The sequence below is a fragment of the Pipistrellus kuhlii genome, unplaced genomic scaffold, assembly GCF_014108245.1.
Source record: "Pipistrellus kuhlii isolate mPipKuh1 unplaced genomic scaffold, mPipKuh1.p scaffold_m20_p_2, whole genome shotgun sequence".
In the NCBI taxonomy this organism is placed as follows: Eukaryota; Metazoa; Chordata; class Mammalia; order Chiroptera; family Vespertilionidae; genus Pipistrellus; species Pipistrellus kuhlii.
The window spans coordinates 179,628,344-179,650,638 of record NW_023425515.1 but is presented as its reverse complement, the minus strand read 5'-3'; the positions used below and the strand labels follow the sequence as shown (position 1 = coordinate 179,650,638).

Below are 22,295 nucleotides of genomic sequence, written 5' to 3'. Positions count from 1 at the left end.
TACATACCCTCCCTCCCCAGAGTTTTGTGTCCATTGGTTGTACTTATAAGGGCATGTACCCTTGACCGGAATCAAACCCAAGACCTTTCAGTCTGCAGGCTGATGCTCTATCCACTGAGTCGGCTAGGGCTGAGTAATAGTTTCTAATGGCTGAATCCTCATATTAAAAATCTAAAGACAAATAGACTTCCACCCAGAACCAGGGCTATACATTGCCCATTTGAGGACACAAGCCTGATAACTAGAAAGAGAAGTCCATGACCCATAAAAGTACCCTATCATGCATTCTCAATTCAAATGTATGATTTTTTAAAACAAATTTTTAGATCACTGTCCTTTATAGGAAACAATCAAGAAACAAATAGACATACTGATGACTGACTTTTAAACATCTGTCTGCTCCCAAGAGAGGAACTATTCTGCATGGATAGAAAATAACAGCCAGAGTGCTGCTCGCTGCTCTAAACCAGGCTGGTGGAGCTTTCTCTACACAGCTGCTAGATCTCATTTAGAAACATAGTTAATACAATTAAAGAACTTTTATTTGCATATCACACTTCACTAACTTACTCAAAATTAGCTCTTTCATTCAAGAAGTAGCTTATGGTCTGGAATTGTCAGAAACATCTTTGAACTAGTTTGTTTTCCCACAAGAAAAGGAGCTAATTAAGTTGGCCAAAAAATAGGCAAGACCTCTTAGAATTTCATCTTGAGGTGACATGGTAGGTATTTTATCAGTCACATGATCATATACTGCTAGAGTCAAGATTAAGGTCTGCTTTAGAACCCTCATTAATGGCAATGCTAGATGCTTTACAAACTTACTTCATTCAATCTTCATCACAAACCTATAAGGAAATAACATTCTTGTCTTTTCATAAACGGAGGCTGATATACCCTGCTCAAGATCTTAACTAAAAAGCAGGAGAGCCACGATGTCAAATCCAAGTTGAGTATGCTATACTGTCTCAGATAAGGTAGTAATTATACTAACAAGAAAAATAAGAATGTCTTCACAAGTTACAATAATATAACTATTTTATTAAACACATGGATGTACTTATTTTGTACAAAACACGGTGACATTTCTCTCCTCGGCTACACGAGACCACCACCCTAGAACTTCGTATTTACCAAAACACTTGGCAGCAGCCATGACAAGTTGAAAAGTGCAATTCTGAAAGTAACACCACATAACCAAAATGGGAACAAAGCCAGGCAGAAGTTAGATTTCCTGGCCAGCTCTCTGACAGACCCTGATCGTACTCAACAGGAAATATTTTAGGAATAGAGATTCCTGAGAATTAATCTGCCCAACTATTGGCAGCATCGCTCTTCCACTTCATCTATCCAGATGGTGGTATAACTACCTAATTTGTAACTTTAAAATTCCACTTTAGCTCACACCCCTAGGAGTTGCCCATTTCACTTTGAATTTCAAAATAACGGAAGAGCAGTTAAGTTTCAAAATGATGTCAATTGAGACATTTTAGGGATGAAACCTACTTTCTAGAAGTCAACTGTTCAAAACAAATGCACAGCTGGACACACAGACTGAGAATAGGCCCAGCTGGAAAATATGATGCATACCAATTAGATCCAGTTATTCTGCATCTGTGGATTTAAAATGATCATCATCCACAGTGGAATAGATGTGTCCCTCGTTGCTTAGAAAATCCACAGCTTGCCTAAAAAGAAAGGGAGGGAAAAAGGCTCATTTTCCTTCTTTATAAAAAATTCTTATATTAAAACTTGTTTTTTCCTGCTGTGACTCCAGACAGGATCCAAAGAGGAGTTTTACCATCTCTTCTCTGGGTTTTATGGAGACTTAGTTTACCCTTCTGTGTTAGCCTCTTAATGCACTGCATCAGCCTTAAAAGGACACAGTGAAGGGCGGAGAAAGGGCACGCCTTTGTGACGTTGCCAAACATGAAAACTTCACTACCCCCCCCCCCCCTCCCGCTTCCCATCTTGGCTAAGAATTCACATCCATTTGCTCACAGAAAGCTCTCGCAGAGAGAGGTGGCAGTAAATTTACAAAACTGAGATCATCCACGCAGGCAATGGCTACTGGGAGAGGACTGCGTTGGATATCTCTCCCAAATTATATAAAGACTAGAAAATAGAGCCTCATTAAATACCAGTAGAAGCAAATCGAAACAATGATCTAAAGTTGTAGTCCAGCTTGCACATAAAATCTCCTAGCATAAAGAGTTATTTTTAAAAGTTGTGTCCCCCCTCCATCCCCACCCCCCCTTGAACTGCTAGCCTGCCCTCTGAGAAGTAAAGTTGCAGGAAGTTCTAAAGGGAAGGTCTTTCCAGAAATAGTTAAGAGACCTTCAAACCTTCACAGACCTCAGGACCAGAGTCAATAACATATTTAGTAACAGGGCCAAATTATAGAAGAGGTACTATGGTAACAGACATTCTATACATCATCATAGTTACTCTGAGACTGAAACTATTATCCTCATTTTATATGACAGGAAATGAAATTAAACCTGAGCATTTTTCTATGTAGGCCTAGCATATTGATTTATGGTAACAATAATCCAAGTATCATAATACTCAGTCTGTTTGATTAGTTCACTGAAATCAGGAAGCTGCTTTCTAACCTTATATCAGGACGAGGCTGTGGGAAGGACTGTCTAATGGCTTCAGGTCCTGATGCGCACATCTCCACAATGGAATGGTAATGCAAATGGTACTGTACATCTAAAGACAGAAGCTAAGGACCTCACACTCCTCCAGATCTAATCAAGAGGTATAAAGTCAATTTTTGCTCAAAATTATATCCCACATAATGAATGGGATTCAGTATTTCTTGAATGAACAAACAAATGAGTGATGTGATGCGCAACAACATTTTTGCAAGTTCTTTTCTATTTTTCCATGACTGAACAACTTCCTTTCTGTCAATAGTTTTGTGTGTGTATGTGTGTGTGAGTGTGTTATGTGATTTTTAAAATATATTTTATTGATTTTTTACAGAGAGGAAGAGAGAGGGATAGAGAGTTAGAAACATTGATGAGAGAGAATCATCAATCAGCTGCCTCCTGCACACCCCCCACTGGGGATGTGCCCACAATCAAGGTACATGCCCTTGACCGGAATCGAACCTGGGACCTTTCAGTCCACAGGGCGACGCTCGATCCATTGAGCCAAACTGGTTTCGGCTTGTGTGTGTTTTTAAAAAATATATATTTTAATATCAGAAAGGAAGGGAGAGAGACATCAATGATGAGAGAATCACTGCCTGCCTGCCTCCTGCACACTCCCAACAGGAGATGGAGCTCACACCCAGGCAAGTGCCCTGACTGAAATCGAACTATGATCTCCTGGTTCATAGGTTGATGCTCAATCACTGAGCCACACCAGCTAGCTGGGCAACAGATATTTTTTTAAAAACTCACTTCTCATTACCAGGAAACTCTGATGAGGTGAAATGGGCATAATTCTGGAGTCCTAGCTCATAGAAATCAAATACTCACTTGATTGAGGTTAAAGGCATGTGTTGAAGCTGGTTCTTGAGATCGTGAAAGTTCAATCCTTCAGGTCTTGGGCAAGCCTTAATCAAATTCAGCACCTGAACATTCAAATCAGAAAGATTTTAGCAACTACTTTGAATCAGCTTCCCTCTTAAAACTAAATGTCTTTATAAGAAGGAAACAAGTTGGGTACTTAGATAATCTCAGAATCATTAAGGAAGTAACAACATTTATGACAGTCTGTGCTTTGCATTTCTGGAGCCATTCAAGTAGAGTTTACCTGATTTTGGGCCACAGTGAGGCCATTTGTCGGTATGAGGCTATTCCCACCAAAGCTCCCTGCTTCACCCATTCCTGGATTGCTGATAGGTGCTCTCCCTGCTGAGGGCTGAATTAAGAGATAAGTTCACAATATTAGAAAATTCAATTTAAACACAGTCCGTGCTATTTTAAAGAGCTTGTTAATTCTTACAAAAAAACAATTTAGGTAAAGTTTTCCCAATAATAAGTGATTTTTTAAAATTTAAAAAATATTTTTATTGATTTCAGAGAGGAAGGAAGAGGGTGAGATAGAAACATCAATGATGAGAGAGAATCATCCATTGGCTGCCTCCTGCATGCCCCCTTACTGGGGATCGAGCCCACAACCCAGGCATGTGCCCTTGACTGGAACTGAACTCTGGACACTTCAGTCCAACACTCTATTCACTGAGGCAAACTGGCTTAGGGCCCAATAACAAGTATTTATATTGGAAGGGGAAGCTATTATCTAATAAATATATTTTTTAAATATATATTTTATAGGTTTTTACAGAGAGAAAGGGAGAGGGATAGAGATTAGAAACACCAATGAAAGAAACATCGATCAGCTGCCTCCTGCACACTCCCTACTGGGGATGTGACTGCAACCAAGATATATGCCCTTGACCAGAATCAAACCTGGGACCCTTGAGTCCCCAGGCCAACACTCTATCCACTGAGCCAAACTGGTTAGGGCATGATGAATATTTCAAAGGAAGGTAAAGGACATATCAAACCCGGCTCCTTCTATTCTTTGTAATATGAGGGGAACAAGAGGAAAACTAGCACTGAGAAGAAAATTACCCAGATTTGCTATAATGATATTCTTGGTGTTCAAGTAGGCGTGAAGCGTTATATGGAAAGAAAAGGAGAGTAGTTTCCATCAACCCCTCTCTTCTTCTCTTTTACACCAGATTGAAAAAAAAATTTGTTTTGAAAAAAATATATGTATATATAAACAGTTTTCATTTCCTTCTTCAAAGCACCTCTGAAACTTTCCTCACCAAAGACTTGTCAACCAACATATCCAATAATCTCTTTCAGACCTCATAACACTTGACCTCTCAGAAGGAGAAACTGCTTAGCACAATCCTCTTGCAATGTAACCTTCCCTAAACTACTACTTCTTTTCTTTAAATCTATTTTTTTAAGTGTCTCCTGGGTTTCTCTCTCCCCATCCCCTCCTGGGCTTCTTGATTCCCCAGTGTTCTGATTCTCCTCTTACCTCTCAAACTACACCTTATCAATATAATTTATTAGCTCTTCTTCTACCTGACTCTTAAAAGGCCGATAAGTCTCCCCAGGATTTCATTCCAGACCTCCTCCTAGGCACAAATCCTTAGTCCCAGTCATCTATTGGACACCTATATCTAAGCTGTCTCACACTTCAAAATAAAATTTATTACTTTTCTCCCCAAACCTGTTTGCCCTGCTATATTCCATCTCAATTAGTAAACTCAAACCTAATCAGCTAGACCTCAGTTATCCATTTGTTCCCCTTCCATAACCTGTCACCGCAGCCTTTTAATACAATCTTCAGTGTCGCTCAAGTCAATCCTCAACACACCTGGTCTCCTGATTGTTATCTCAGCTGCTAGTCTCTCCTACTCCGATCAACCCTCCTCATTGCTACCAAGTAACTTCCGGTCATGTTGCTTCTCTGCCTAAAAGCTTCCAGGTGGCTCCCCCTGCCTGTGAAAACAATGTAAAACTCCTACTGGACACTCAAGACCCACCACAGTTAGATGTCAAAATCTGTATTTTTTTTCATCACTCCTTTCAGCACACTCTACCCTCCAACTGCACTTGGACTTCTTGCCATCCAAAAACATGCCTTTGTCCCAAACATGTCATTTCCTGTCTGGAATGCTCCTCTCCTCGTCTGCCTGATAAACACTTTGTTGACATTCCCAAAGCCAAGTTAAGTCATGGTCTTCCTTCTTGGTTCTCATGGCATACGGCCCAGTCTTTCTCTCTGCAGCCTTCATTCACTTTCCCCCATCAGTCCCTTCATCTTTGCACAGTGCCTGGGGGACAGTGTGTGCTCAATCAATGTTTAATCTATTGAACTGAGAAGTAATGATGACCAGTTAATGTTAACCCATAACAGGGTATAGGAGCACTGTGGAACCTCACTAGGAAAAATCCCATCCAGTTGGGAGATTTACTCATTCAACAAACGTTCACTAGATGAACATTTGAGGTAAACAAAACAAGAACCAAGAATCAGTTGTGTGCCGAAACCGGTTTGGCTCCGCGGTAGAGCGTCGGTCTGTGGACTGAAAGGTTCCAGGTTCGATTCCGGTCAAGGGCATGTACATTAGTTGTGGGCACATCCCCAGTAGGGGGTGTGCAAGAGGCAGCTGGTCAATGTTTCTCTCTCATTGATGTTTCTAGCTCTCTATCCCTCTCCCTTCCTCTCTGTAAGAAAAATCAATAAAATATATTAAAAAAAAGAAAAAAAAAAGAAAAAGAATCAGTTGTGTACCGAAACCGGTTTGGCTCAGTGGATAGAGTGTCAGCCTGTGGACTGAAGGGTCCCGGGTTCGATTCCGGTCAAGGGTATATACCTTGGTTGCAGGCACATCCCCAGTGGGGGGTGTGCAGAAGGCAGCTGATTGATGTTTCTCTCTCATCGATGTTTCTAACTCTCTATCTCTCTCCCTTCCTCTCTGTAAAAAATCAATAAAATATATTAAAAAATAAAAAATAATAGAGCATGTTAAAAAAAAAAAATCAGTTGTAGTCCTTTGTTTTCAAGCTAGATACCTTCACATTGTCTGCTGGTGAAATAGAAGTCTTATGTCTGAAATCAATAAAAAAAAACAACACGTATATATATATAAAAAAATTTTTTTTACCACTACCGTTACAATTCCTCTAAACTACTACTGTTGCTATTCTTGGTGTCTCCTAATCTATTATCCATACAGCAGCCTCAGTGAGCTTTTAAAAAGATCAATTAGGCCTGGCCAATGTGGTTCAGTGGTTGAGCATCAACCTATGAACCAGGAAGTCACAGCTGGATTCCCGGTTAGGGCACGAGCCAGGTTGCAGCTCAATCCCCAGTAGGGGGCATGCAGAGTGCAGCTGATCAATGATTTTCTCTCATCATTGATGTTGCTATCTCTCTCACCCTCTATATTCCTCTCTAAAATCAATACAGGTATATTAATAACAAAGAAAAAAGAAAAAAGAAGAAGTTATGAATGAAGCTGCTCACCTGGCTGTTAGCTTTGGTCAGCATCATGTGTGCATTCACTACTTCCAGAATATGTGCGGTGAACTCATTCATATCCTCCAGAGGCATGATCTTAAAGGCCACCAGGCTTTTTTTGTTCTATTAAAGAGAATAAAAGGTAAGCATATCCAAGTCAATTTCAGGTCAAAACATTATGGCTCTTTTCTTGGTTATATTTTGCTAATATGGAAAAAATGTGTTATATATTTTAAAAATTTTACTCAAGATTAATATAGTCAATAAAATATATCCTATCTAAAAAAAGAGTAACATGCTAATTAACTGTCACTCCAACACACAAGATGGCCGCCCCCATGTGATCAAACATGGTAGCCCCCATGTGTACACAAGATGGCCACCACAAGATGGCCGGCAGGGAAGGGCAGTTATGGGCGATCAGGCCAGCAAGGGAGGGCTGTTGGGAGGGACCAGGCCTGCAGGAGAGGGCAGTTAGGGGTGACCGGGGCCAGCAGAGGGCAGTTGGGGGCGATCAGGCCTGCAGAGGAGGACAGTTGGGGGCAACCAGGCTGGTAGGAGAGGGCATTTAGGCCAGCAGGGGAGCAGTTAGGTATTGATCATGCTGGCAGGGGAGTGGTTGGGGGTTGATCAGGCTGGCAGGCAAAAGCGGTTAGGGGCAACCAGGCAGGTGAGTGGTTGGGAGCCAGCAGTCCTGGATTGTGAGAGGGATGTCTGACTGCCCATTTAGGCGCATTGGGACTGGGCCTAAATGGGCAGTTGGACATCCCTCAAGGAGTCCCAGATTGGAGAGGGTGCAGGCTGGGCTGAGGGACACCCCCTCAATGCATGAATTTCATGCACCGGGCCTCTAGTATATATAAAAAAACAATTAAACAATCTCAGAGATGTTCAATGACTTCCCAAGGTTACATACCAAGCTGAACCTAAGATCCTGATTCTAAATCCAGTGCCCACCTATCTAGGCCTAATGGATGCCATAGATGTCAATTGCAGGCGAAGATCCTGTTCTTTCTCTACCATTCTGCTAGTTTTATATTAAGGTAAAAATCCATTATTTCCTTTTGAAGAAGAGAATAATAAAATAACTTCAATATACTTCTCATTAAGCACAAAGACTTAGTTAAGTTTTTAAGAATTCTAAATGCAGGCATGAATCTAGAAATTGTTGGCATACAAATACATTTAAAATTTTATTTTTATTTTTATTTTTAAGGGGTATCAAACCTGCCCCTTATTGGTAAAAGAGTTGTCCTGATATGCAATCTTAGCATATCAGGACAACACTCTAACCAACTAATCTTCCCAGCCAGGGCCCATGCAAATACATTTTAACAGTCATTTTTTTCTGACTTTACCTGAAAAGATCTCAGATGGCCAGCCACTTTCACATACGTTTCTGGAGGAACCACAGTGTTTTCACCACTGGCATCCTAACAGATAAAATACAAACACATTACTAAGGTTTTAGTGATATTGGTAAAAGCTTCTTTAAAATCTCTAAATTATGTACAGAAACAAAAAGTTATCAAGCTACAGGATCCTAATATGTCGCTAACTAATTTAACCTATCTATTAGAGTTAACTGTTTTTGTAAAAACAGGAATTAGAATAAACATCTCTAAAGGTAATTTCCTGTTCCAAAGTTCTGTTATGTACATCATAAAAAAGCAAACAAGGCTGGTACTCTCATTCAGTGCTCTTAGGCACACAACTTTCTGGTGGATAGTGGACATACTTATTGGCATAGTGTTTCTACTTTTAGGAATTAAATGAAATAATTAAGAACATGCATAGATTTAGCTTTAGGAATATTCATAATAACATAGATTACAATATTGAAAAATTTAAAACAGCCTAAATATCCAACAACAGGCACACATTCATACAATGTAGAATTCTATTAACTGGTTAGAAAGGTGATTCCCCAAGAGGGGGAAAATACACACTAAAATGTGAACAATGGTAAACTGGGATAATTGGGGTTTTCTAGAATATGTACACATTATTTATAAGAAAAGAATATAAGCTGATTCATAAGATTTTTATGATTATAAAATACATGACTATAAAAAACTAGAAAGAAGAAAAAAAAACACCTAGAAAATCGCCTGGGCCATGTAGCCCAGTGGTTGAGCATTGATCTATGAACTAGGAAGTCATAGTTCAGTTCAGGTCAGGACACAAGCCCGGTTGCAGGCTCCAAACCCAGTGTGGGGAGTGCAGAAGGTAGCTGATAAATGATTCTCTCATCATTGATGTATTTATCTCTTTCTCCCTCTCCCTCCATCTCTGAAGTCAATAATATATTTTAAAAAACAACAACAAAAAACTCAAATGTAAAAATCAAGCCCTAGCTGTTTTGGCTCAATGGCTAGAGCACATGTGTCAAACACAAGGCCCGCGGGCCAAATCCATCCCGCCAGGCCTTGCAATGTGGCCCGCACCGCGCTGTCATCACTGCACTCTGCTGCGTTTCCATCACAATGACAGTTTATGACTGTTCAGTAAACCATTTGGCCCGCGATTTAGGCTGGATTTTAGATTTTGGCCCCTTCTCTGATTGAGTTTGACACCCCTAGGCTAGAGCATTGGCCTGTGTCCTGGGTTCGAGACCAAGTCTCTTTTATCTACCAGTCAAGAGCACATGCCTAGGTTGTGGGCTCAATCCCCAGTAGGGGGTGTGCAGGAGACAGCTGATCAACGATTCTCTCTCATCATTGATGTTTCTCTCCCTTCCTCTCTGAAATAAATTTTAAAAAAATTTAAAAAAAGCCTCTGCCTAATTAAAAAATAAAAAACATGTATTTTTTTTCAGTCTATTTTCTCCATACACGTTTTTCTTTGCAAAAATGGGGTCATACTATGCACACTATCATATAGCATGCTATTTTCCTCTCAAGAACTTATGGTAAACACTTTTTTGTGACAATTCATACTTTTCTACATCATTTGGAATATTTTATAAATACTGTATACCATGGTTTAATTAAAAATACTCTATTATTAATATTTTGAGATTGCTTTTTTCATTATTATAAATAATGATATGATTAACATTCTTACAACTGCACATGTATTTCATTATTTCCTTAATGTAAACCTTTAGCAGTGGAGTATGAAGTCAACATTTTTATGAAGGATGATTTTGATCATTAGCTGATTTTTTAAATAGTTTTTTAAAAAGAGGGGAGGGGAGGGGAGGGGAGGGGGGAGGGGAGGGAAGGGGAGGGGAGGGAAGGGAAGGGAAAGGAAAGGAAGGGAAAGGAGAGGAAAGGAGAGGAAAGGGAGGGGAGGGGAGGGGAGGGGAGGTAAGGGAAGGGAAAGGAAGGGAAGGGAAAGGAAGGGAAGGGAAGGGAAGGGAAAGGAAAGGAGGGGAAAGGAAAGGAGGGGAAAGGAAAGGAGGGGAAAGGGGAAAGGAAAGGGGGAAGGAAAGGGGGAAGAAAAGGGGAAAGAGGAAAGGAAAGGAAAGAGGAAAGGGGAAAGGAAAGGGGAAAGGAAAGGAAGGAAAGGGGAGGAAAGGGGGGGGAAGGGGGGGGAAGGGGGGGGAAGGGGGGGGAAGGGGGGGGGAAGGGGGGGAAGGGAGGGGAAGGGGAGGGGAGGGGAGGGGAGGGGAGGGGAGGGGAGGGGAGGGGAGGGGAGGGGAGGGGAGGGGAGGGGAGGGAGGGGAGGGGAGGGGAGGGGAGGGGAGGGGAGGGGAGGGGAGGGGAGGGGAGGGGAGGGAGGGAGGGAGGGAAGGGAAGGGAAGGGAAGGAAGGGAAGGGAAGGGAAGGGAAGGGAAGGGAAGGGAAGGGAAGGGAAGGGAAGGAAGGAAGGAAGGGAAGGGAAGGGAAGGGAAGGGAAGGGAAGGAGGGAAAGGAAAGGAGGGGAAAGGAAAGGAAAGGAGGGGAAAGGAAAGGAAAGGGGAAAGGAAAGGAAAGGAGGGGAAAGGGAAAGGGAAAAGGGGAAAGGGGAAAGGGGAAAGGAAAAGGAAAGGGGAAAGGGAAAGGGAAAGGAAAAGGAAAAGGAAAGGGGAAAGGGAAAGGAAAGGAAGAGAGATAGAAACATCAACGATGAGAAAGAATCATTGATTGGCTGTCTCCTGCATGCCCCACTACTGAGGATTGTGCTCGCAACCCAGGCATATGTCCTTGCCTTGACCAGAATTGAACCTGGGGACCCTTTAGTCTGCAGGGTGACACTCTTATCCACTGCCAAACTGGCTAGGGCAATCCCATCATCAGCTGATTTTTTTTTTTTTTTTTTTTTTTAAACAAATGTCTTTTGCCGGGACCGGTTTGGCTCAATGGATAGAGCGTCGGCTTGGGGACTGAAGGGTCCTGGGTTCGATTCCGGTCAAGGGCATGTACCTTGGTTGCGGGCATATCCCCAGTAGAGGGTGTGCAAGAGGCAGCTGATCGATGACTCTCTCTCATCGATGTTTCTAACTCTCTATCTCTCTCCCTTCCTCTCTGTACAAAATCAATAAAATATATTTAAAAAAAACCAAAAAACAAAAAACAAATGTCTTTTATTTTTAGTCCGCAGGCCGATGCTCTATCCACTGAGCCAAACCGGTTTCGGCATCAGCTGATTTTTAGAAATATAGATATATTTTTTGATTTTTTACAGAGAGGAAGGGAGAGGAATAGAGTTAGAAACATCAATGAGAAACATCGATCAGCTGCCTCTTGCACACTCCCTACTGGAAATGTGCCCACAACCAAGGTACATGCCCTTGACTGGAATCGAACCCGGGACCCTTGAATCCCCATGGGGACTGACGCTCTATCCACTAAGCCAAAAGGTTAGGGATCATCAGTTGATTTTTGAGAAAAGTTTTATCAGTTTATACACTGAGTGGCCAGATTATTATGATCTCTGAACACATAATAATCTGGCCACTCAGTGTATATCCTATATAAAATGCAAACTGTCCCCTAGACCAGGAATTCAACCAGCAGGCAGGCCAGCCAACCCCTTATGTTCCCTCCCCCTGACCAGGCTGGCTGGACCCACCCATACACGAATTCATGCACCTGCATTCAGAGATCATAATAATCTGGCCTCTTAGTGTATTTATACCATCGGAGTAGGTATACTCACTTCCCCAAACAAACAGTGACAAATCATTAATTAATTAAGTGCTTACTAAGTACTAGAGACACTATGCTAATTACTGCTCTCATCTGAAGTAGGCAATGCCATTCTTTTTTTTTCTTTTGTCAATTTAGTATGTTAAAAATGATATCTTAATGTCTATTAAACTTGTTTATTATTGTTGCAATTTATATTTCATCTGTAATAAAATATGTGTATCTTCTTTGCCCACTTCTCTAAAATGCAATTGGTTCTTTCTTTGTAAGAGCTTTTATCAAATAAAAAATTTGATGTTTATAATATGTGCAAAAATTTCCCCATTTATTTAAATAATATTTACTTAGGGCCCACTATGTAACTGGTATTGGTTTAGGTGCTGGGGATACAATGCCAACATAAAAATCCTTGTTCTCTAATGTCTGTCTTTTGCCCCCCTTTTTAAAAAAATATATCTTATTGATTTTTTACAAAGAGGGAGAGGGATAGAGTCAGAAACCTCAATGAAACATCAATCAGCCGCCTCTTGCACACCCCCTATCGGGGATGTGCCTGCAACCAAGGTACATGCCCTTAACCGGAATCGAACCAGGGACCCCCCAGTCCTCAGGCCGATGCTCTATTCACTGAGCCAAACTAGCCAGGGCCTGTCTTTTGCCTTTTTTACTTGTTTATAGTATTTTGAAAAGTTAGAAGGTTTTAAAGTTTTACGATATATTAACCTTTTATTTTAAGGATTTTGCCTTTGATGTCTTATGCATTACTAGTGTCCCAGTGCACGGATTTGTGCACATTAAAAGGAAGTTAATTAGAATAAATATTTTAATATCACTATTCACATCCTGCTAACAAAAAGAAAATAAGATTCTACCAAGTCTCCTATCTATCTACTTTAGGACTTCTGTGAGGATCAAATGAGATAAGGCATGGGGAAACGCTTCACAAACATCTGGTTATCCACTATAAAATGTTTGTACCTGGCTATAAAGCAAGTTGGGTTCCCGGCCTGAAGAAACTCCAAGGAGGCTAGTGGCTAGGGAGAGGAAGCTATGTGATATCATTACTCAGCATCCACAGCAACCATTTCTGGGTGGGGCTGGGCTGTGGGCCACATTTTGCACCGGGGGTCTTGGCAGTGTTGGCTGCAATTTGGTGGGCTGTTGCTCTGGGGTGGTAGTGGGTGGGGCCTGTGTCCCACTTGGGGGAAGCTAAGTGTTGGTTTGTTGGTGCCAGCTCCATGGTGCTGTTTATTTTTAAATGGTCAGTGCACATCATGGCAGCTCCTGCATTGAGCGTCTGCCCCATTGGTCAATATACATCATAGCTACTGGTTGGATAGATGGACATTTAGCCTTTTATATAGATTTTTATAATAAGAATCTTCCAAAAGACTAAAAAAATCCAACAACTCCAAAGTCCCAAAGTAACCCCACCCTGATTTAAAAACCGCTTACATCTGTGTCAACCCACTGGCGAACATCCATGGGTGCAGCTGTCATGTCATCTATTTTGTAAACAATGTTGGTTGGAGCCTTCTCTGCATGTCTGATTATCCCCACAATAGTGACCTACATCAGAAGAAAAAAAAAGTTTGGTTTTCTTTGAAACAAAAGCAACATTTATGTATTTTTAAAAGAAATAATTTTATTTCATTATTCATACCTGTGATATCTCAACACTTCCAATTCTGAACACTTCATCAACCAGAGTGGCAGAAAGCAGCTGAGATATGGTACAGGGTACAATATGCTGGGCTCGGGCTCTCTGAAAGAAAGCATGTACAAAGTCAACTGAAATAACTACTCATTTAATACCTGCTACATGTGCCAAGCACTTTGCATATAACACTAGAGGCCCAGTGCATGAAGTTTGTGCATTCTGGGGAGGGGTGTATGTGTGTGTCCCCATCAGTTCGCCTGTGCCCTCTCGCAGTGAGTGCCTTGGAGGCGGGAGAGGCTCCTGCCACCGCTGTTGCACTCACCAGCCATGAGCCCAGCTTGTGGCTAAGCAGTGCTCCCCCTGGGGGCAGCTCCTGCATTGAGTGTGTGCACCTTGATGATCAGTGCACATCATGGCGACCAGTTGTTCCACCATTTGGCCAATTTGCATATTAGCCTTTTATTATATAGGAGGATTGGATAAAACAAGCCTCATTACCTGCGTTTCAGATGGAAACCAAGGTCATATAGCTAACAAATGCCACACTTTAGAAGTCAAACCCAGGTTTGCATGATTCCAAAGCTCCTGGAGAATGGCTAAGTTTATATTGCACTAGAGATTCACCAAGAGTGAACCAAAGTGGGGACAGCATAGGAATGACCTGCTTCCTGAACAAACTTTTAAGAGGAAACCCCAGCTTTAGGCTGATGGAGCTAGCTGCTCATCACTGTAAGATGAGATGGTATTTGGAAAGGGTTTGAGAAACGGCCAGTGGAGATAGAACTTTGGACTTGCTCTAAATCTCTCACTCTTATTTATTTATTTTTTTAAATATATTTTATTGATTTTTCATAGAGAGGAAGAGAGAGGAATAGAGAGTAAGAAACATCTATGAGAGATGTTTCTCATCGATCAGCTGCCTCCTGCATACCTCCTACTGGGGATGTGCCTGCAACCAAGGTATATGCGCTTGACTGGAATCGAACCTGGGACCCCTCAGTCCGCAGGCCGACGGTCTATCCACTGAGCCAAACCGGTTCTGGCTCTCACTCTTTTTTAAAACCCTCAACCAAGGTTATTTTTCCCAGTGACTTTTAGAGAGAATGATATAGCAAGAGAGGAGGGAAGAGAAAGAGAAACATTGATGTGAGAGAGACACAATGACTGATTGCCTCCTTCAAATACCCTGACTGGGGGCAGGGAATGAAGCCGCAACAGAGGTACATGCTGCCCTTGACTGTGACCCTTTGGTCCATAGGCTGACATGTTAACCAGTTAACCAAACCGGCCAGAGCTTGCTTTAAATCTCTTAATATAAATATAACAAAAAGTTTAAGGTATGACTTCCTTTAGGACAGATGTTCTGACAATCGGATGGAAGTCCTGGGGAAAACTGGGTAAGAGCTTGGCTATACCAGACATCTTCAAGGGAAGGGACAGGATGTGATGGGCAGAAGAGTGCCTAGTAAGAACACTCAAATCACATCCTGAAGAATCTAACAATAGTATAAACTTATTTTTGTCTACAACTGGCCAGGGATTGTCTGGGTCACATAAAGATGAGTATAGTTTGCCCTTAACAAACTACAAACCCTGGGGAGATAAAAATGCAAATAATATCCGAAACCCGTTTGGCTCAGTGGATAGAGCGTCAATGTGCGGACTGAAGGGTCCCAGGTTCGATTCCGGTCAAGGGCATGTACATTGGCTGCAGGCACATTCCCAGTAAGGGGTGTGCAGGAGGCAGCTGGTCAGTGTTTCTAGCTCTCTATTCCTCTCCCTTCTTCTCTGTGAAAAATCAATAAAGTACATATTTTTTTAAAAATGCAAATAACAAAGTTGACCGTGATACACTACCAAATAAGATGCACTAATAAGATATCAAAAAAAAATTATTGGTGATTTCATGAGGGAGCATTTTAGGCTGAACCCTAAAACCCCAAAATTTTTGTTAATTCTCACCCAAGGATATTTTTCCATTGATTTTTAGGGAGAGTGGAAGAAAGAGGAGAAGACAGAAAGATCGATGTGAGAAAAACACATTGACTGGTTGCCTCCTGCATGTGCCCTGAGCCAGGGAGGAGCCTGCAACTAAGGTACATGCCCTTGACCAGAATAGAACCCAGGACCCTTTGGTCTGCAGGCTGATGCTCTATCCACTGAGCCAAACCAGCTCAGACTGAAGCATGACCATTTGATAGTGAAAAAATAGTGAATGAGGAATGAGCATTACAAACTGAGGACAAATATGCACTTCCACAGAATCAGAGGTAATTTACAAAACAAAAAAGCATAGTGGGTTAAAGATTAGACTTCTTCCTGTCAGAAATCAACAGGGAGCAACCTGACAACTGTTCTACATGCAAGACCAAACATAGTAGACTTTAGCAGCTGCCAGCTTTACCCCGAAGATCCATGACACTAACAATATTTCACTGTGCTGAAGCATAGTTTTGAATGGTATTAGCAAGCTGGTAGCAAATAAGCCCAGCCAACCACGAGAACATATACCACAAAAGGCAGCATTTGAGGGATAAGAGTTTGGTTCTACCACTTAGGAACAGTGTGCTTTTGTTCACATTTCTCAACTCATCTGTACCTCAGTAACCTCACCTATAAAACTAGGAATGACAAAATCATTATGAAAATTAAATATATGGCCAAGAACCTACAATATTACCTGGTACATGTAGGCATACTCAATAAATGTCAGCAATTATTGTGTCAGCTATTGTTCCTCACTCTTTATATCTGAAATAGTTTTTAATAAGGATGTGAAGGGATCGACTATATATTTTTTAAAAAAATATATTTTATTGATTTTATACAGAGAGGAAGGGAGAGAGTTAGAGAGTTAGAAACATCGATGAGAGAGTCATCGATCAGCTGCCTCTTGCACACCCTCTACTGGGGATATGCCCGCAACCAAGGTACATGCCCTTGACCGGAATCGAACCCAGGACCCTTCAGTCCCCAAGCTGACGCTCTATCCATTGAGCCAAACCGGTCCCGGCTCAACTATATTTTTTAAAGTTTACTTTACAGTATTTTATAGGTGAAGTTATATGCTATATTAGAATTTATAGATTTAAAATTTGCTGAGGTCCCAGGCTCTCACAACTGAGAGTTTTATTGTATCTGCAGCATAAAAAAATTAAAAATCACTGTAGTAACAGCAGCAAGAACATGGGTTTTGGAGCCAGACAGTACTACAGATCTGTGTTCAAATCCCAGCGCCAGGCCCAGGACACACCACTATAGCCGAAACTGATCATTGTCTCACTAATAGAAAGATGTGGACAGGAAACCCAGAAGGCTGGTCTACAACCTTAATTGCTGTGAAAGGTCAGAGCTAATCACTCACTGTTTAGTTGAAACATTGTTAGCTAAAGCAGCCTCCACCTCTTTGTCTTCTGTAAATTTCTGTTATTGGAATTTCCTACCTAAAGGCTATGGGTGTATCCTATAGTCTTAATAAAATAAAAAATCACTTGTAGCCTGCTTTCTAATGAGCACCTATTATGTGCCAGAACCAATTGCAGAGTGCCTGATTTGTTCCAAAAAGATTCAGAGAGTGCAACCAGGCACAAGTATGTTCAATTTTGAAAATATAACTTTCTAGCTGACTATGAACCATTATTTTAAGTACTGTATGAAACCACCATTTTTATGGATAAAACATTGGAAACTTCACATGGTTCAATAAAATATAATGGGTTTACAGTCAATAGGAAACATTTAAATCTAATTTACTGTGAAAAAGGCACTGGATTTGAAACGCAAAAAGACCCAGGTTTCAGTCTTCAGCTTATAACCATCATCCTTCTCTGAAAAGCTGTTTCAAAACACAGCCCAAGCTAGGAATCCTGAGGTACAAATTCTAACAACTGGAATGAAGAAAAAATAGTTAAACTTAGGGAGAAGAGATGAGAACCAATTATCTAGCTTCTGTTTTCACCTTCAAAGTCTCACAGAAAAAAACAATTAGATAATTGGAGTCCTCTCTGGTCTTTGGATTTTCTCAGCACCGTGTGTGTGTGTGTGTGTGTGTGTGTGTGTGTATGTGTTTGTGTTCTGTCTGGTTCCAGTTACTTACTGCGTCAGCTTAGAGAGTCCCTTAAGCTCCCAAACTCTGTTGTACAAGGGAATAAGCAACAAATACCTTATAGAATTATATGAAAAACATAAAGCAAAATCCAAATGCATGAACATTATCGATGCATTCATTCTTCCTCACCAACACCCACCCCAAAACCAACAGTCTAGGTAAAAGCTTACCAACCTGAACGCAACACACAGAACCTGCCAACTCTGAATCTTACCACCACACCTGAGCGGCTCCTCCAGAGGCCACGTTAACCCACAGCAGTGGTTAAACGCAAACTCTTTTCCCCAAAGAGGACATAACCAGCGCGTGGACAGCTTTTTACCGATCCCCTCCTTACACCTTAGCTTATTCACCCATTCCCCGTGGGATGAGAAGGGCTAGTACCATTATCAGACCGAGAAACAGGGGCCCCCGGACACCCGGTGCGAGCGCCCCCCCCCCCCCCCCCCCCCCCCCCCCCCCCCCCGCCCTCGCCCGTTAAAGGGCCGTTGGTCGGGGCGCTGTGCATCATGGCCCCGCGCTCAGGCCTTTTCAATAACACGCGGGGCCACTGACTGCAGGGGCTGTGGGGCAGGCAGTGCATATATATGCTAATATGGTCCCACAACAACCTGGTGAGGCATGGGTTATGAAGAAGGTGAAGAAATCTGTTCGAGCCCTAGCTGGTTTGGCTCAATAAATAGAGCATCAGCTGTGGACTTGGGGGGGGGGGGGGAGATACATGCCCTTGACTAGAATCGAACCCGGGACCTTTCAGTCCACAGGCTGATGCTCTATCCACTGAGCCAAACCGGTTTCGGTCATCATTGATGTTTCTATCTCTCCCTCTTCGCCTCTCTTCCTCTCTAAAATCAATAAAATATCTTAAAAAAAGAAATGTGTTCGATGACACTGCAAATAGCGAACAGACCCATGGACTTCAAAGACCTCACTCTTTCCCCCGTATTTTATCACTTCTCTCTGTTTAACTTAAAAAGGACTCGGAATACAGAAAGAACGTAAAATAGGCTAATAATACGAGTTCGGTTTTCCCACAAGGCACTGGCCATATCAGTAAATTTCAAAAGAAAGCCAAGGAAACAGTGGGTGCAACGTTTGGAGAGATTCTTTTTTTTTTAACGGACAGCACTTAATCAGGAGATTCGGTAAGGTAATAGTTATCAATTCAGTTCATGTTTGCACCCTTCCTTCGCGCAGACATGTTCTCACGGGGATGAACCAGGATCTTCAGGACAGAGCACATAAGAAACTCTTCTCTCAAACCTCAGAGGGAAAGTAGGGGAGGGGAGGGGGAGGGGAAGAGATCAACCAAAGGGCTTGTGTGCACGCATATGGGCCTCGCCAGTGGCCATGGACAACAGGGGGGTGGGGGCATATGTGGGGAGGGGCTTGGGGTGGGAATGGGGGGATGAGGACAATTATGTGGTACCATAATCAATAAAATTTTTAAAAAAAGAAAAGGAAAAAGAAACACTCTTCCAACGTACTGATTTCCTCTCGGCCTGAGAAGGTGTCGGCGATCCAAAGCCCCCGGGGGACTGCGTGTAGCCACCGGCTCCCCCAAAGGTGGAGCTGCCATAGCTCTCAAATCCACCTGGTTTTAAATAACGACCGAGTTAGCATCTGAGCTACTTCCCCAAGCTTCTGAAAGACCCACAGGCGCCCTCCCCACTTCGCTCCCGCACCCGAACCCTCCCAGCGTGTCCCTAAGCTTCCCCACCACCTGCCGCGGCCCCCGATCGCCCAGCTCCGGCTCCCGCCCCTCCCCCTCCGCCACCCCAGCCTCTCCGACCCCCGCGCTCTGGGCGAAATCCTCGCTATTCTCATCCTCCGCCACATGGGTCATTACTATTCCACATCGTGGTCACGATCCCCTCAGGAAAGACGTCCAGAAGGCTCCGGTCCACCGGGTTCGCCGGGCGCCTCAGAACCTAGTTGGTGTCGCAGCGCTACACTTTTCCCGGGCGCCACAAACTCCTTCCCGCGAACGGCGGAGCCAATCACTGTCCAGAACGCTTCTCGCGTCATCCAATCAATGCACGCGAATCCTACGCCGTTTCCGGTATTTGCTGGCCTGGCTTCCCAAGTCGCGCGCGCAGTTCCAAGAAGGACCGGAAGCTGCCGCGGCCATTTTTAGGAAGGGCACGCACGCTGCGTCGGCGGAAGCGAGGATCTGTGTGACTCAGAAAAATAACCAATCCAGCTGAGACCGGTTTGGCTCAATGGATAGAGCGTCGGCTTGGGGACTGAAGGGGCCCGGGTTCGATTCCGGTCAAGGGCATGTACCTTGGTTGCGGGCATATCCCCAGTAGGGGGTGTGCAAGAGGCAGCTGATTGATGACTCTTTCTCATCCATGTTTCTAGCTCTCTATCTCTCTGCCTCCCTTTCTGTACAAAATCAATAAAAAAAATATATAAAAAAAAGAAAAATAACCAATCCAATTATGATTCCGGATCTCAAGCCCCTATGATCCCACCCCCATCCATAAGCGACGCTGACGTCACTTTCTTTGTTCGGCGTTTTCCTCGGTTCCCGCCCAAATATTTTCACCAATCACACGACGCTTCAATCTAAAGCACTACAGTAGACCCCTGCCTGTGTGGTTAAACCAATGAGCATGGACCCAGGAACCAAGAGGACACGGTTTGATTCCCTGCTCCCAGTTGCGGGTTCATCCCCCAGTAGGGGGCGTGCAGGAATCATTTGATCAATGAGTCTCATCATTGATGTTTCTCTCTTCCTCACGCTCTAAAATTCAATAAAACAAATATTTTTAAAAATAAAGCGCTAAAGCCGAAACCGGTTTGGCTCAATGGATAGAGCGTCGGCTTGGGGACTGAAGGGACCCGGGTTCGATTCCGGTCAAGGGCATGTACCTTGGTTGCGGGCATATCCCCAGTAGGGGGTGTGCAAGAGGCAGCTCATCGATGACTCTCTCATCGATGTTTCTAGCTCTATATCTCTCTCCCTTCCTCTCTGTACAAAAGCAATAAAATATATTTAAAAAAATAAAATAAATAAAGCGCTAAAGTAGAATTCCCGCTTCAGAGTCTGCACATTGCAGTTCCCCAGGAAACACACAGTCCTGGTTTCACAGCACTTTATCAATTGCATAATCTTGAAAACAAAGAGCCAAATTCCCTTCTTGTGTTGCCACCCCTTTTTCTAATTCTACCCAGGGAAGCTATAAAAAACAAAACAAAACAAAACAAAAATAAACCCCTACACTTTCCCCCAGGATGGCCTTCAAAACACTCTGAGGATTGCACTCCCGACACCCATCCTCACTCCAGTCTAATCCAGCTCCACATCCTTAGTTGCTTCAACTATTCTAAATATGAGTATGTTCCTCCTGTAGAGAGTGGAACATGTGGACAAAAAGAGCCACATGCTCACCTAATAAGCTCAGGGGAGGCCTGGGTGGCAATCTTGCAAATTCAGAGACCTAAAAAGGCCACAAAAGATGGTTTGAAAATTAAATATTTAGCCGGGACCGGTTTGGCTCAATGGATAGAGCGTCGGCTTGGGGACTGAAGGGTCCCGGGTTCGATTCCGGTCGGGGGCATGTACCTTGGTTGCGGGCATATCCCCAGTAGGGGGTGTGCAAGAGGCAGCTGATCGATGACTCTCATTGATGTTTCTAATTCTCTATCTCTCTCCCTTCCTCTCTGTACAAAATCAATAAAATATATTTAAAAAAAAAAAAATCGGGACTGTCGCTCCAAAAGCGGAATGTCTGGTCACCTTAGTTAATGGGCTTCGTTTGGGGTTTAATTAGTTATAAATTCAGCAGTGAAAGTTATACATTTAAAAATGAAATGTCTTAGATTAAAATATAACACAATGCAACCATCAGAATACAACTTTTGCACATCTTTTCAAGAGCTTGCTGATCTGACAAATTGAACAGGGCTCAGTTCTCAGTGCTAAAATAATTAGTATTTCTCTATGTGTTAAATGCATTCATCTCTCAAGGTTTACTTTTGTCAAGTTGCAGTCTTCCAGTCACAGTGGTTTTCAAGAAGTGTTCCATTTCCCTCTCTAGGCTATTATCAGGACTGAAAAGAGGAGCAATACCCTTTATTTATTTGTTTAACTTTTTAAAAATATTTTTTATTTATTTATTTTTTACAGAGAGGAAGAGAAAGAGAGTTAGAAACATCGATCAGTTGTTTTGGTCCGGTTTTGGTCCCCCCAACAATCTTGAGGGCAGGGACTGCCCTGGGTCCCCTCCGTCTCCCTGGAACATGGTTCCCAGCAGGAGTGAATGGATAACTAATAGTCTTGATTCATTTGTGAATGAGCGGCTTTATCCCCAACTAACAGTGAAGTTTTTTCGATGGCAAAGACCAGCCATGTTATACAGGTTTGTTTGTTCTCCAAGAGCTTGTGAATTTGCCTCTCAGTGACAGGGTTAGGAGAGTTCCCTCAAGAAGCCAGTTGCTG

At 42.7% G+C, this 22,295-nt stretch overlaps 1 protein-coding gene and 1 non-coding gene across 2 annotated transcripts; both read right to left on the bottom strand.

Annotated features, from left to right (window-relative positions):
• Window positions 1–1,020: 1,020 nt before the first annotated feature.
• Window positions 1,021–19,856, bottom strand: RPA2 (replication protein A2). The gene is made up of 9 exons (XM_036448383.2): window positions 19,698–19,856; window positions 19,336–19,442; window positions 13,744–13,845; window positions 13,536–13,649; window positions 8,364–8,438; window positions 7,012–7,128; window positions 3,769–3,876; window positions 3,492–3,586; window positions 1,021–1,688 (listed from the first exon to the last, which is right to left on the bottom strand). Exons 1-9 carry the CDS (start codon window positions 19,705–19,707, stop codon window positions 1,604–1,606), a joined length of 813 nt encoding a protein of 270 aa, XP_036304276.1. The 5' UTR covers window positions 19,708–19,856; the 3' UTR covers window positions 1,021–1,603.
• Window positions 1,764–1,885, bottom strand: LOC118725171. Its single transcript, XR_004989902.1, has one exon. It is a non-coding gene; the product is annotated as a small nucleolar RNA SNORA26 (small nucleolar RNA).
• Window positions 19,857–22,295: the final 2,439 nt, after the last annotated feature.

What these genes read in the sequence shown, in the direction of transcription:
- RPA2 (XM_036448383.2), bottom strand. An exon ending in GCCAGTGGGTTGACACAGAT is followed by an intron (nt 8,439 to 13,535) that starts GTAAGCGGTTTT and finishes TTTATCTGTTAG; the next exon opens with GATGCCAGTGGTGAAAACAC. An exon ending in TGACCAAAGCTAACAGCCAG is followed by an intron (nt 3,877 to 7,011) that starts GTGAGCAGCTTC and finishes CTCTTAATTCAG; the next exon opens with CCCTCAGCAGGGAGAGCACC.